At 37.2% G+C, this 16,703-nt stretch overlaps 1 protein-coding gene across 14 annotated transcripts in view; it reads left to right on the forward strand.

The window, feature by feature from the left end:
* The window catches only part of da (daughterless), a 78,463-nt gene that overhangs the window by 44,895 nt on the left and 16,865 nt on the right, over window positions 1-16,703 (forward strand). For 4 of the 14 annotated variants that reach the window (XM_053765470.2, XM_053765476.2, XM_053765468.2 and 1 more), the window contains exons 1-2: window positions 1,249-1,546; window positions 16,234-16,683. The exons of 2 other annotated variants lie outside the window; for them this stretch is intronic. In XM_053765470.2, coding sequence (XP_053621445.1) covers window positions 16,297-16,683 — 387 coding nt within the window. In that variant the 5' untranslated portion in view covers window positions 1,249-1,546; window positions 16,234-16,296. Of the gene's footprint in view, window positions 1-1,247; window positions 1,547-16,121; window positions 16,684-16,703 lie in introns of those variants that run through there. 8 more of the 14 variants (XM_053765474.2, XM_053765469.2, XM_053765463.2 and 5 more) reach the window with 6 other exon arrangements.

Consider the following 16,703-nt stretch of genomic DNA (forward strand, 5'->3'; position numbering starts at 1 on the left):
AGCAATCTCGAGGCATTTAAAAAGCTAAGTATAACCTCAATGGAGATCGGGGACTCCTTTAGATGTTCTGAATGCTCCTTTTCATGACGGAGACAAGGAAAATATCAAAGTTCATCATCAGTAAAACCATTATTACAATAATTTATATTTGTAATTATATCATTTCAAAATAGTATACACAAGTAAGTAAGAAGGGCTAGTCAAATCAAATTCAGAAATTAGACCTTCACAGGCACTTTTTCGCAAGGAGTTGGCGTGCCGGTGCTGGCGTGCAACTGTGCATCTCACTGGCATGTGTATTTCCGTTATAATATTTAATTTGATTCTTTCAATTCATTCTGTACATCGTGTTAAGATAACATTGACATGGATCATCTCTTTCACAGGAAGTCCACTGCTCGATATAGACCAAAAACTTGCGTCGTTACCTCACTGTCCATCTTATTTCAAGGTGCTTATATTTACTATCTTCGCCTTCGTTCCAGTAATGTAGCTCTACCAACTACATTGCGACTTGTACTCAGTCAGCCTCACACTATTTTCAGTTTTGCTACATAAAGCCATAGAATAGACTTAGTATAATGAACTTTAATCGCGAAGGGCTTTTAAAAAGCTCTAAGTTTTAACCTCGATCGGCCGCGGTGACGGATTGGCAACGCCGCGCGGGCTGCCACTGCTTCGGAGCTTTCGTTACCCTTATAATGGGGAAATTAACAACATTAGGGAAGAATTAATCGACGGGCGAAGATACTTGTTTTAATTTTTGCTATCGGTATGGATTTGTAACTAAGAATATTTTTGTAGCAGCAAATAAGAGTAGTTAAATTAACAATAAATTTCTCTAGGTAGCCTCTCATTAAACGTAAAAAGCAAAAAATAAACGTGATCAGTAGACAAAAATTGATTTCCTTATATACTATCTAATCTATTTATCACTAATGAGCGGATCTGATTGTGTAGTGATTATAATTATTTAATTTATTAAAAAAGTCACGTGATCATGTCATGAGAGAAATGTCACATTTATAAACAATTTTGCGACAAACTCATTTAGCTTTCAGCTTGTAAAATATGTAAAGTGGCCCATATACCAGCAACTCTACATGTAAACAGTCTAAATGAAGATACATTGTTACAGTAGTTGTTCGGTTAATTTCATTCAACTAAGTTTACCATCGCTTCCAAACTTGTTCGGGTAACCGTAATATAGGAACTGGGAACCCTACGCGGCGAGTGAGCGGTGTGCAGCCCTGACGTCCAGTCTCTTCAGCGCAGCGGAACCGCGCGCACGTCGCGATCCAAATTCTAAAACTTTGTGATGTAACGTGTGTTAGTGGCCAGTGTTGTTTACGTTCCATCCACGACAACCTCTCCCCCGACGGATTTACTTCAGTGATGTGGTGTGAGATTTAGAAAAAAAGTTGTGACATCGGATGTCTTTGTAATTTTTGTATGTGTTACTAAGGAAATTATTATCTTTGATAAACGTCGCTTATTTTAATTTTTTAGGATTACTGATTTTATCTTCGTGATTACGACACTGGAGGTAATGAAAAGTATTTCTTTAATTTAATTTTTGCAATAAATAATAATAAAACAGTTATAGATAGAAAGGCATGGCACGCAAGACTGTGAATTTGAAAACCTTTAAAAAAAGGGAAACAAAAAATACTGGCGCGTATATTAATAATTTAAAAAGGAAGTATTGAAACAAAAAAGAAATAAGTGGCAAAGGCAGGACAAAAGTTGGGGACGCGTTTGTAAGTTGGCGTCGAAATGGCGGACGCGAAATTGTCAAGTTTGTAACGTTTAAGTTGAGCGCCGCTTGAAGTACTGCTCTATTTTAGGTTTTGATATAAACGGGGATACTTTTTGATCCTATGACCTAAAAGATGGGTGTTGTATGTTACACTTGTTGATTATGAAGTAATGTCAATTGATGTGCACCGGTTTCGTTTTTATTTAGTTTAGTATGATTCAATGAAGTTCAGTCATTTTACTCAAAGAAAAGCTTGTCTTTTTGTTACAGGTTCTATGTATGTATATTTAACAAAACGAATGTGCCCTTGCAAGAACTACTATTGTTAGTATTGTATCTGCATCTGTATTAACGACTTTTAAATCTTCAATATTTCAACTATTACTGGTTTAGTTTTTCTGTTATACTTAATTCATTAAAATTATTCTCTTTACATCTGAGTGAAGAAAAGAAGCCGGCGACCTTAAGTTATTCTAAAAAGGTTTTTCTGGACTTCAGCATCCAGACTCTATATTTAAATTAGTATATACTACATAGGGTATTCGTATAACAAGTGATATAATAACAATACAGTGCAGATAGATGAGGCGACTGAAAGACGATACGGTTAAAAAGAATATACGTGGAGGTGGAAGGGGATATTAGGGCTCCCATGCTGTACGACGCCGACCCCACGCAAAGAATTATTACGATAGATTCAAAATACATATTTTTTGCTGAAAGACCTTCACATGTATTTTTTCGTCATTTTCCAACATTAGATAACAATGTTATAAATTAACCACAGACTTATGGAAACGATCGTGGCTGGGAAACGTTTCAAGAAATGGGAAGGGAATTAACAAAGTGATAAAATTGACATTAATGTATTTTATAATGGCAATAGTTAGCCTCACAGCCCTGAATGCAGCAATTTATAGGGAAGAATTGCTGCGGGATAAAAGGGATGTTTCATTGATCCTATTTTAATTAGCCAAAATCTAATTAAAATTTCTTTCTTGGAGTAAAGATATCTCTTTACCATATATTAAGCATGTAAATGTTTATAAAGTATGTGCGTGCATTCTCCATCGTCTGTTTGATATGTTTTTTTCGTGTCTTTTTCATTATCTATTTTATCCATTAGTTTCTATGCTGGTCTCGGAGCAAAGGTAATGTGTCAGCTGTTTCTCCTCCCGCGCGGGTCGTAAAAGTCAATAAGGGTTTAAGGGATTAACTAGAGATTTTACTTATAGGCGATAGGCTACTAGTTCAGGATCTTAATTCTATCTATCAATAAGCCCGCTTTCTAGCTAAACGTTGCTTATGAGTCTCGCCACTTGGCTCTGTCTACCCATTAAGGCATGAAGACGTGATACATCTGTATTGTCTACTTTATGTGGCCGCCGCGTTAGGAGAGATTCTGGTCCTCTTCTAAAAGCAAAGGTTTACGCCATTCCATTAGATTATTAATTGATGTTGATTCATTTCTTTCGGAAGCCATTTTGTGATTAAAAGCCTAATCTAATGTGCACCTGCAGGAGATAATTATACGTATTGTTTGTAATAATGTTTTTATCGTTAATTGTAGTAAACAAATGATGAAAACTGAAAATAGTTGATTTTCATAATAATTGATTTTGACAATAATGTTTCAAACAATCGAAATTCTCAAAATTCATTGAAACACCATTAAAAATGAAATAACAAATTTCACAAGTGTAGTTTGCGTACTGCAGTCCAGACGAGTGAATATTTTTTTACTAAAAATCAACAAATTTCGGTAACTCTTCGAGACATCCCATTTAAATCTGCCACGTAACAAAATATATCACTGTAATGTCACGTTGTCTCTAGGATTCAATCTCGGATCGTGGCCCGGTTCTTTTGGGCTTGCACGGGGACACGGATCCAACATGTGAAGGCCTTGTGAGATGCTTGTTTTAAAATGGTATGGGGCACGATCCAAAACATGGCCGCAAACACGCAATTTTATTATAGTTTTAAGTGCGGAGATGAGAGAGAGTAACAAAATGCAATTTCAATATCATTAACACAATCATAATATGTTTCAGTATACCTTTTGACCATGTACTTTATTGTGTACTTACATGTTATATTACTGATAAAAAATTATACATAAATTTATATTTAAAAAATGGTAAGCCCTTCTGGCATGATAGGGACCAACACTGTTTGAATGAGTTTCTTTCTAAATTTCTTCTCAGCAGTGGTCGTTCCGAAATGCTAGTAGTTTGTAGCTTTGGTAAACATCATTTAATTTAGAATATGACGTGAATAAGTGCCTGTGAAGGCCTAATTTCTGAATAAATGATTTGATTTTAATTACAGTGATCTTGAAACCTATCAGAATACAGTCAGATGACTTATCAATAATCAAAACTTTGAAAGTTTACATAAGAAGCGCATAGCTCGGGTGCGTGTGTCTCTCTATTATTGTTTTAAAATAGCCGCTCAACTATCATAATATTATATGTTATCTTGCATAACTTGCCGCAGAAGCTGTGGGAGCACAGGGCGTGCTCCAACTTAAACCCTTTCTTTACATACTAGCTGTTGCCTGCGGTTGCGAATAGTGTCTTTTTCGTGTCACTTTCACCTCGCATCCTAGTTTTTGGGGATTAATTAAAAACATTAGTGGGCTATGTTTGATCTTTTTTTATATTTATTTACGTAGACAACCAACAGCGTTACAATTCTATAGGTACTTGTGTTATATATAACTAAAAGTAAGGCCAATAATAGTACATTTCCATGTACAGTAAAGAATACCGAAATAATCTCAAAGGAGAAAGTGAGTAAATGTGCAGAGGTCAATCTTGAATCTTTAACTACATATATCCAGTCTAAATTTCCTCCTGATATGTTGATAGACCCGGGAGGTGGTCGTAGAAACTCTTTTATTGTCCCAGCCACAGGGCGTCCTCTGTTTGGACATGGGCACACTGAACGGAACACTGCTTTCCCAAAGAATTCTACATAAACTTTTTATGAAACAATGCAGTGTCGACGCCGACGAGTATAGTTGATTCAGTAGTCACAATTACTAATTTTTAGATAAGATAAATAATTTTCCATCAAAAAAGGAATGAGTTATTTTAAATAGTTGTTAGCTTATTCAATGTTAGGCCATTCTAAACTTAACAACAGATAAGATCATGGACTTTTGTACCTTCATGTACGAAGCCAGTTTGTTAAGGTTTTGTGAAAGTGGACCTATTACAGAGCCCTGAGCGACTCCAGCGTCTAACTTGTAAGCTACGCCTATTGGGACTTTGAAATTGTATTTTATACATATTAAGTCATGATATACACATTGGAGTAGATAATAGACATGAGGAGTAATGATGATTTTTCTCTAGTTTAGTTCCAATGTACTGTTCTAGTTCAATCAATTTGATGAAAATTATTGTGTTTGCAAAGAAAAACACATGTAATAAATTAACCCTAGCAACGTGATTTCAAATCTATTTCTTTTTTCGTGTAACGTCTTTAAATGGCCAAGTATCTTCATCCGTCCAAAATGGTCGTCAGTGACGTCGTTATATTTAATGGCTAACCTATCAGGTTTCGTCGGATATTACCATTCATTAATATTAAAATCAGACAGGTGGCCATTCTCAAATCGTCTTCTTGACATTGCTTGTTATGCAAGGTTTCGCTAAAATCGCCAATAATAACCAAATTTATGCGTTATAGATGAAGTCGAGACATATCCACAACGACGCTGTCGTTCTATGTTATCTTTATTTCGAGATTTCCTCGGGTCTTATATTGCTAATATTAATGTTAATATTCTTTTGAGATGAGTGGAACCCCTAAAACCCAACGCAATAACGGCAATATTGCCTTTATTTCAATGGAGAAGGGTTGAATTTGAAAGTTGATATATGAAGTTTAAGTTGTAGTCCCGTTTGAAAATTCTTGACAGTTTTAACCGTTGAAAATCAAACATAAATACTGATGTGCGTTAATTTCTTCCAGTTTTCACAAACCACCCAAAACAGAGATGTGACTAGGCATGCTTTCGCAGCAAGCAATCTTATACCGATAGTTCTTCAACTTCGCAGTCGGCTGAGCTACTAGGTGACGGATGATTGGTGCTGGCATCTTAGCTCAGCAAAACACTGATCAGTTACTTATTGTGATGCGCAAACACTTAGTACTTAAATTTTCTTTATTAATGTTTATATATAGCTATATAAGCCGTGAGAAAAATATGTAACCTAGATATCTCAGACGCTTTGGAGCCGAGCCCTATCTCGTATAATTATAAGCTAAATCGCTCATACATATTCAATGTGTGCGCGTCCATTCGTCTACATTAGTATAAGTTAGCTGTATACGTGCAAAAACGTTAGCAACCAGTAGGTAGTGTTGCTCTACAGATGAGGCGTGTGTCTTAAAATAACACTTTAATTCTTTCATCTAGAATACATTTCTGCACATTTCAAAAATTTCAGACGTACCGTATTCTACTTTAAGATATCGCCAACTATGTTTTGAATTATTTACTTATCTACAAAAAGATATTATCAACATCGATGTCTGCTCTATTCTTTTTGTTGCATTCTGATAATGTGACAACATTTTTCGAACAAATTTTATTTCATATTTGTAAAATCACTCGGAAAAGTACAGATTCCTTGATATTAAAATATTAAATATTTTTCACCTCTTTATTTTTTAAATATTATACCATTTACAATTCAGTAAGTCGTTCATAATTCAATGTAATTAATTTTCCAATGACATTTAATAACATATTTCACGGTGAAATTATACCAAAAATACTACTTATGAATGCGGGATAAGGATAATTAAAGAAAAAAACGCCTAATACAAATCACGACCGTTTAACCAGTTATCCTATTACACGTCGATTGAGGACTTATTAAGTGATTACAGTTAATTAAGCACTTAGACATGATAACCGAGGAAGATTCTCACGACATTAAAAAAATGAAACTAAACGAACCACTTTTTGATGATTTAGTTATTACAACGTCGCTATTCGGCCTCATAGAACTGATGAAACTATTTCTAGTCGTTTTTTAACAGTGTTTTTCTGACAAAATGTAGGTAGAATCATTTTTGAAATGTCACATGTTGGGCGCCAATTGTCATCTTGCAATTATCGTGTATCTATTAGTATCACAAAAACTTATATTGTATATGTTTTATAAGCCTTCTTTTAAAACCCTTTGCAGTTCTTTCAAAAGCCACGTCAGTGCATCCCCTTCCCCTCCTTCGCCCCTCCCCCTTAAGCAGCCATAAGTAGTAGTTGTGCGCTTAAATACATTATTATCTCTAATGAGACGGTACTGGCATTAGAGTGCCTATTGTACACATAGAGCGCATTCATCACAGCGCTCTATGTATGAAGCTTATGCTATGTTAATTTGGATCCATAATCTTTATTAGAAAAGAAAAAAATACGACTAATCAACTGGCTTTAGATTGGATAGGGACACCGTGTTCTACCCGAATCTCTTCTTTCTCAGGTCATTTCTATCTTTAAATACAATTCAAATTCAATATATTTATTACCATTCATATGTACATCAGTACTCTTACTAAATTTATGGAGTTGCGCGCTCTAGAATATGCTTTAGTAGTTACTCCATGGCACCGGCCTAGTGGCACCACGTCAGTCCTATACATTTTTAATTCATTCGCGAATCAAAATCGATTGTGGATTGACAATTTTATTTTCCATTTTAATTGTATAATCGCTTTGTGACACAATAGGTTTATAACTTTACTAGACTGTAATTATACGTTGTCTTGTCTGTAGTTATGTTTTGTATTTTTTATTAAGAGTATAATGCATTTAGTATTATTGTATGGTATTATATCAAAATGTTTGCATTTACATACGCTAAATTATATGATCTACACTTCACTGAACAATTCGAGGAGACTTAATTCTCCAATGTGAGTTTCTGTCAACCATCAATAAGAAGTATTTCAATTTGGTTTCACAAAACAATGGAAAACAAAGAATGAAATCATTAGTTTTAAAACTTGTAATTCTCGTTTACGTTGACGATATAACCATAATCCCAACGGGCGCCAATGATCGACGGCACGGCACCCTGTTCTCAGAACATTGGAAACGGTAACAGTATCACAATATCAGCGCATCTGCCATGTGTGCCGAGGTTACTCATCCCTTGAATCATTCACCGGTTCCTGAAACGCGACTATGACGTCACGGAATTTGCGGATGCTCCCGCTTTTCCCACAAAATCTGACAAACATGTCACATCATGCACATATTATACATCATGTTTAGTAGTTTTCTATGATTTCAATTATACTGTTGCCTATTAATTGAGCTCGCCCCAAAGTAAGTTCGAGACTTGTGTTATGTGTCATTTTCAATCATGACCCGACCGGGAATCAAACCCGAGACCTCTCGGTTCAGAGGCAAGCACTTTACTACTGCGCCACCTAGTAGCCTAGTACGACATCAAGTCGAGGATGGAGTGGACCTAATCTAGGACGGAACCAAATGCCATTCTTGTTCAACTATAAGGATACTGTGCCTGTGCACCGGCAGTGATGTTAAGTTGGCTGATGATTCGGGACATCTTTCGCGTATGCCTTTCAAAATATCAAGTCATGATATTTTCGCCAGCGGACTTACATTCGTATGACTCATAAATTAATCGTAACGAGTCTATAATAAATACAATGTGGTAAATGTTAGAATTTATCGGAGTTCACCAGATAAGAGCGTTTCGTCAGTCTGATAGCGCAGCTGGGCGTCCGATCATGTGACGTAGATATCACCCCAGTATTCCACATAACAAGGACAAGGAAAGCTTCACATCCGATATCCTACTGTATAACGACGATGAAAGTAGATAGATGTCATCTTCATTTAACTTTTCAAATTCAAAATTATTCAACTTAGGACTAAAACTAAACTAACTACCGCCGACGTCGTGAAGAAGAAACGGCACAACAAATTTCGCCGTACTTTCTTTCGAGATGAATGGTTTTGCACGAGGTGGTGTCTGCATGTCAAACTATATTATAAGATTCACAAGGATACTCAAATAGGTACTAAAAGCGATCAAATATTTTAAACTTCTCTTTAAAATAAGACTCTGTAAACCATTTTTAATGCACATATATTTGACATTTTTTTAACCATTGGTTCTGAACACAGATTCTGAACTATTTTATGACGTATCAATGTCAAAGCTACGACATTTATGCCATCTCCCTCGAGATCATCGAGAATGTATAGATTCTAATCTATAAAAATCATAGCAATTAAAGAGAAATATTATTGGGGTTTTCCCAATCAGGTCGATCTATCATAGTCGCGTCTTCAAAGTTAGGTATATTTTTACGATTACTTCGGGTTCCAGGGCGTCTTGCCCTGAATGCAACTTAATGACTATTTACCACCGCTGTGTTCGAGAGTAAGATTTGATTTGCAGTCGCCTGTACTTGCATACGCCGCTAACATAATATGCACATATGCGGACGCGTCCGCATTCCTACATAATGTAAGACTGATGATACTTCAGACACGAATGTCACTTCGTAATTCACCTCCCATGGACTGGTAACTTCACTTTGTTCTTGCTTGTTGTAAGTAGGAACGCAGGCCCTAGGCTCCGACGATCAAGGGCTGCGGAACGAACCGGGAAAACACTTCGATCAGAGAATCAGAGTTGCATGTTGTTAAAATAGATTTATAAATGTATGCAGGAGCAGTTTTGGTCCTTCTATTTTCTTTCATGTGTGATCTTCTTTTCGAGTGAGTTCTTTCTCTCTCTCTCGGAGCGTGGTCTCGGTGCATTCCATGTGTGTCTATCTTACATTATATTTTACTTTTATGAAAGTTTCCTTTGTTGGATGATGTATATATCACGAAAAAACTACTGGACAGATTCCGATAAAATTTAGTAGCTAGAATTAAACCTAGACTTAAGTCACGTACTTTAAGTTACTCCAAATCCCTCAAGAAAGAGCCCGCGCGATATTGTCGCTGTGTCAAATCTCTTAAAAGCTACTTTTGATTACAACGTAGCACGAGCTATGCCTACAATAAATCATCTTTATGACTCCAATTGTCTTGATCATCGAGCAGGACGCGTGATGTGTTAGAGCGGGCGTTAGATTCCGGTCAGGTGACGTGGTCTGAATGCGTAATGAGGTGCTCGTATGTAGACTGCTGGTCGCCGTCGTCCACCGGTAAGGAAATCACGTTTCGAGTCTTCTGTCGCGTGGCAAGGTCCTTCTCTAATTTTTGAACCTTTTCGAGTGGTATGTCTTTTTTTATTGATATACCATTATGTGAACATTCTAATAGCTAACGTTTACCTCGTCGATGTCCTCCATTGTACATGTGTGTGTGGCTGTTGGGCACCACAGCACAAAGTCACAGCTACGCAAATAGTGGCTGGAGAAGTCCTACTTTTCCCGGTTTTCTTGACATCTTCCAATCAGTTCAAGGTCTTCCGGACTGCCCTGGAGTGATCGCCGCCACACTTTGAGAGTGTTCTCCTGGAGTTACTTCAAATGGTTCTTTGTTTTCGGTCATTAATATTATGTAATAAATCCTGATTAATTAACATTAATGACCGAATTATTATTTATTCTTAAATTATTTCCCCTTCCAGATCATTTTACTGTTTTCAACTGAACATAGCCGTTCAATTCCACATAGACCGCTTTTAAATTAATAACTTTAATTAATTTGCCCGTTTAGGCGTCGTCTCATTACAAACAGACTGACGATAACGACAGACCACTAGGGGACATCGCCTTAAACGCTCTATAATAGGAGTCTTGAGTATGTGAGATATGCGCTAACAGACACTACTCACTACACGCATCTGCGCGACATTTCTGCGCAGTCAACTAGCTTCCGAGGCTTTGTGGCCATAAAGTCGAAACATTTATATATTTATGAAATAACAAGCGGCTCATCCCGGCTTCGCTCGTTCGGGTAAAACATAATAAATTATACACCTAACCTTCCTCAGGAATAAGTATTCGTGAAAACCATACAAAAATCCGCCTGGTAGTTTTTGAGTTTATCGCGAACAGAGAGACAGACGCGTTAGAGGACTTTATTTTGTAATATGTCGTAATAGTGACAGTAAGCAGGCGCCATAATTGTGTTTACATCGTATACAATCTTGATGAAATTAAAAAGAATTCGTATTCCTAATTTCATGAGATAAACACTATAGCTGATCAATTAAATTGTATAATAAATTTTCATTTCAACATTAGAACTACTCTTGGCTGTGGGCCATCCGTTTTCTCCTTTTGCAATGTAATATTGCTATTATTTTTATTTATTTCATATGTTTTATCGTGGATTCAACAGTTTTAGTGAAATTATGGTTATTGGTAGGAATCGCTTCAATCGGAGCCAAAGACGCGAAGAGGGGGGGGGGGGGGTGATTTTAGAAAACGTGTAAAAAATCCGGGTCATCCGACGGGACCGGTTGGCGCGCAGCCGGCGGCAGGTGCGCGCGCGAATCTCGCTGCGGCCAACGTTGGTCGTGCGGTGCCCAGGCTGGTCCAGTAATTAAATAACGTTCTTATTTATTTACTAGTTGTTGCCCGATCCTTCCAAGTATCTCCACACAAAAAAAAACACTATTTGTAATTAGTTACAAAAATTACGATTATTCTATCGCCTTAGGTTTATAACCTGTAATGATAGATGTAAATCTTGACGTAAAGTAGGAGAAACACAGAAACACACTTTTACGTTTATAATATTGGTATCAGTCACTCATCCGAGCGTTTTCCCAGTCACTTCCTTAGTTGTTGAGCGCCGGAGCCCTATTCAATATTCTACTTGGGGCAAAAATACATTTTTTGTATGAATGTATGTTTGTTTGTTTGATTGAAACGCGATAACTTTCGAACCGTTGGTCCGAAATTTCGTGGGGCATTTTGATGCCCTAACTATTTTGATAGGTTCAGTAGTTTTTGAAATATTCACAATTTTGTAAAAATGTGTTCACAATTTTGTGTTCACGAGGTCTAAGTTCGCGGCGAACAACTATTATTCACTTTTTAGGTTATCAATATTTCTCACAATAAAAAGCTGATCTCCATGTCATTATGAATGTAAACGATCCTTGAAAATACATTCGCCCATTATTGGCCATCGCCCAGCCAACATCGGCCAACGCTCCTTGGCGACAGGATGTGGCGGAGCGCGATCGTTGACTCCCGATCAGATGTTGTGCGTGCCATGTATTGCTTTGTTTCACTTTATGCCGCGAAACAGTTCGCCGAACTTTGGCAGATTCGGCATACATTGCTAGTTTTTCGTCGCGGTAAATAAAAGTTCTTACACAAACTTCGCAATGTTCGTGCATTCGTGTCGACTTCTATCTGAGTTCGGCGATAGTGTAGCCGGCATTTAACGCCGGTAATAACTGTTTTTTATCAGATACTATTGGATTGGATAGGTCTTAACAAGAAAGCATTTAGCAGTCAGCGGTGTAGTGTTTTCGATTTTGCCATCGATACGCAAAGTAGAATGGGAACAACACCTTCTGACAAACAGAAAAAAAGATGTGATAAAGTCATTCACCGTTTTGTTATGAATGAATTAATGATGTTTTCGTTCAATCGCGCATGCGCCAATCGAACATATTATATTTATCACTAGCAGCCCGTCCCGGCTTCGCTCGAATAAAACTACGGGTAAAACCATAATAAATCTTTCTCAGAAATCACCCTATATAGATAATTAGATTTAATTCAAAAAAATAGAAGTTCAGGATTCGAACCATCAACAGTCAGCAGTAACAATGCTGTTCACCGCTGAGCTGTATACTTATATCTTTAGTTGACGAAATGTTGTATGGGATTATCCGTTATTTCTTCATTAATGCCAATTTTCAAGTAGATCAATAAAGATTTTCGTTATTTTTCATACAAATTTTACCCCCAATTTTTACTTTTCCTTTCTTATCTGAGCACTTCGTAATAACCTAAAGCTAGACTGGGCGCTAGTAAAAAACGCTTATATATATATATATATATATATATATATTAAATTCTGGTAAACATACGCAAGAGCAAACCCAAAAGAAGAGCGAATTTACACCGGTCCACAGCTGTTATGATATCCTTCTCGAAGACACCGCCATTCCCACCTGTGGTCTCTAAACACGCTAATTCCGTGACCTCGACCTTTGGTATCTGATGTTTGTTTGTACAAACATAAACACCTGCCACATACGTAAGGTTAGAATTGCGTTGTGAGGCGAAGTAATGGGAGATTTTTTGATCACGACATGTCACATTTTAGATATTTCGCGTTGTTTCATCCGTTGACCTTTTTATTCAATTCTATCTCTCTTCTTCAAAAGAATACTTTGTAAATACAATATTCAATTCAACTAATTTATTAAAATTATTTTTATGTTCCGTTCTATTAAATTTGATTTCATACAAATCATTTCTCAGCTGTTTGCATGGTGCTGTCTCCAATATTACCGACTCTATCGAATCTTTTCCCTCCTAGCGAGACGCAGCCAACCGATCGGTTGCTGTGCGGTGTGGTTGTCGTCGCGTCACAATGGCGCACTGTGATTGGTTAGGTTAACCTGCGTAGCTCGACTCGATAGTAAGATGTGAATTGCAAGCCCACACTTCGCCCTGGTCGTCCTAATCGGCCGACCTTGACCCGCCTGTTTACAAACACACACCTGTCACACACAGATGGTGAGAACCGCGGAGACACCCGGTGAAGCACTTGTGCGGTACACTGATACAGTACACCCCGCAACAAACGCATGTGTTGTGTGGGAGATTAGATTCCTTTACGTTTTTATTTGCCGAATAGTAGGAAGGATACATTTTTATGAACGTAAATTGCTATGAAATAAAATATAACTTCACGTCAAGTGCCGCGTGGACGTTTGCGCTACGTAATGACGGCAAAATTGCAATAAATTTGGGTAGTTTGATATGCTGTGGCCTGTGCATAATTAACATAAGCTTATTCTTATTTTTCACTATAAATAACAAAAAATTATAAATCCCTTATGGACATTTTGAGATTCTTGATAGCTTCATGAATGAAGTCATCGTTCATAGAAATAATTTTCCATATACAATCACTATTTTCAGAGACTGGCGCTCTGTGAACAAACATCAACTCTTCAGCTTTATTATTTGTAAAAAAAAAAAGAAAAACATACAGAACATTATAACTGAATAGAGAAATAGAGAAAGAGGAATAAAACTAAAGCGACCTAAATAAACTAGACATGCCGTGTTTGGTTGGTTGTTTTTAGTACAAAAAATAATTAAATAATTTAGCAATAACTTGTTTGAGATGGATTTGCTTGAAAAATGATGATATGAAATCCAATAAGATTCGCCCCACACGGAGACCTCCGGCGTCGCGCAACCCGACACCGGTCAGCTGATGAGTGCTGAGAGCATGGGAGCGCGTTACTGCTGCTTCAGCGGCCACGGCTTCCCGTGTCCATCGAGGACCGTGCGAATCTAAGCCGAAGCATTTGTCCAGATATTTCACCTTACGATATTTTATTTATAGTTTCACATGTCCCGTCATGAACAGTCTTCAATACTATCTTAAAACTTTCCCTGTCGCTTCAGTTACCATGACAAAGGTGATGAGCATGACCAGATGGTGCACCTATGATCGGCTCCCGACAAGGGAATTCCTTAACGGTTTACTGTTTTTGGTCACACGATGTTCGCAACAAGATGTTCGCTCCATCTTGTTGGGGACCAACTTTACAAAATGCTAAATAATTAAAAGGCAAGAACTATAAGTACATCATTCGTACTTGTAACAGATTTTCGAGAACTATTTCTGCCAGAAATATTAATTTTGTTCAACAACAAATCTCTCACGGTAATTTGATTTCGAACAAATAATTTAAAAAAAAAATCATGTTTCTAACGTTTGCTATACAAAGTCGGTCTACCTGAGGTGACAATGATGATGCATTGAGAGCTTTTGAAAGCGACCGGTGCTTTGAAAGCTCAAAATTTGGGAGCTTTGTAGTAAAAGTCGTAAAAAAAAACGCAATGTGCGAAATTTTGCGTCTTCAATCATGTGGAACTCTAAATTCCTATTTTCTTTTTGTATCCTCTTTTAAAACTGTGGAATTTATTACATAGCTTATTGATGTGAAAAATTACTTCTTTTACTTCTAGCTAGCTCTAACGCTAATTTTAAAACTGTAACTCTTTTGTAGGACTTTTGGAAATATTTTTGATCTCATTGCAAAAAGTGCCCAGTGGTCCTTTACATATGTTCTTTTAGTCCCAATATGTATATTACTCAACGTACACATTCGTGTCGAAAAATGTATAGGGTAGAACTTTTTCCTGCCTCTTTCAACCATGTCAAAATATAAATCTTTGTTACTAGTGACCCGCCCAGGCTCCGTACGGATGTGAAATTTTAAAATGTCAATGCTATGTCAATCAAACTCTATAAATATCATTATGTAACTCAATATGTCACTTCCACCACTGCGATAAAACTTTCAGATTAACCCTCGCTTCGCGAACAATACCATGCAGGCAAAAAATACCTTATTTGCCAAGGAATACGACATCAAATGTATTGAAATGATTATTTTTTTTTATTTACCTGCTTTCTCTATACAATATCTATCGAAGGGTTAACGTGCTGGGTCCCAAGGCGCAGGCGCAAGGTGTTCCAAATCAAGTTGCTTTGATGTTGACGAGCGAGCGTTACGTTTGGGTGGTCTTATCGATACTTTTTAATTTTGCCGTTTAATTTTTTATGGAATTGGTATATACTTTATTGGTTTGGTTGACATCACTTACAAACATAACTCATCAAAGTATAAAGCACTTAACATGAATAGTCTTGTAACGGATGGTAATGTCGTCATGATTATTACAAAACCCTAAAAACTGCAAATAAACGTTATGTCTTTTCTTTATTACTTGTCGAAGGTTAAAAAAAACATTGATTTATTTGCGAATACCCAAGTGTGTCCTATGATAGATATCATTATACGATTACAAATGATACTAAAGCTTTCCTAATATTTGGTTACGATAAGTTATCATTATCACACAGTGTTGATTTTTGGAGTATTTAGTTATATATAAACAACCTTTATGTAACACAAGAAAAAGTTAATTTCATGAATAAGTCTAAAAACAAGTAGCATATGACATAATCTCAACACGTATTTGTATTCGACTGCATGCGCAGCAATATTCACCCGCGAAGGTTTTATTTACTTCCTGCCTGTTTTTAACAAATTGAATTGTCAAAGTATTTTAGTGCCATGTCTTTTACGATTTCTCTATTAATTTTCTTATATATGTGCGTTTGCAGCACCAAACAAAAACTTTATCTATCTAAATTATCTTCAAAATAGAAATTGAATGTTAATCATGGCAAAACCAGTGGATGTTGTGGAATGGAGCGTAACAACCTCTAATTTCAGTCAACGAATAACTCATGAGTGCGATGAAGTGTAAAAAATTCAAGTTCAAGTGATTACCGAGCGATGGCTCTGAGGCATGACGTCATGGAGCCCGGCTTCCTCCCGGCCGACCCTCCGCCGGACAAGGACCTGGCTTCGGAATACTTCAACACCTTCAGCCAGATATGTGACAACTATCGTCCGGAAAGCGAACATTTGCGACAGACTTCCGACAGCTTGAGGCTTACATCAGAAATCTTAGATGGTAGGGAATTTGTGGACTATAAAGACGATAGAAACAGTGAGTTTGTGACGACGGATTTTAACGAGAAAGTGTTTTTGGGTAGAGAGCCCAATGTGTTTTCGTTCGGGCAGCCCGACGCGTCGGCGCTGCTGAAGCAGCGGGCGAGAAGACGGTACCAGGAGGAGCACGGGCTGCAGCCACCGCCGGCCACCAGTCAGGAGAGCGGGGTAAGATATTACATGATCTG

Source organism: Plodia interpunctella, chromosome 27 (genome assembly GCF_027563975.2).
Source record: "Plodia interpunctella isolate USDA-ARS_2022_Savannah chromosome 27, ilPloInte3.2, whole genome shotgun sequence".
Lineage (NCBI taxonomy): Eukaryota > Metazoa > Arthropoda > Insecta > Lepidoptera > Pyralidae > Plodia > Plodia interpunctella.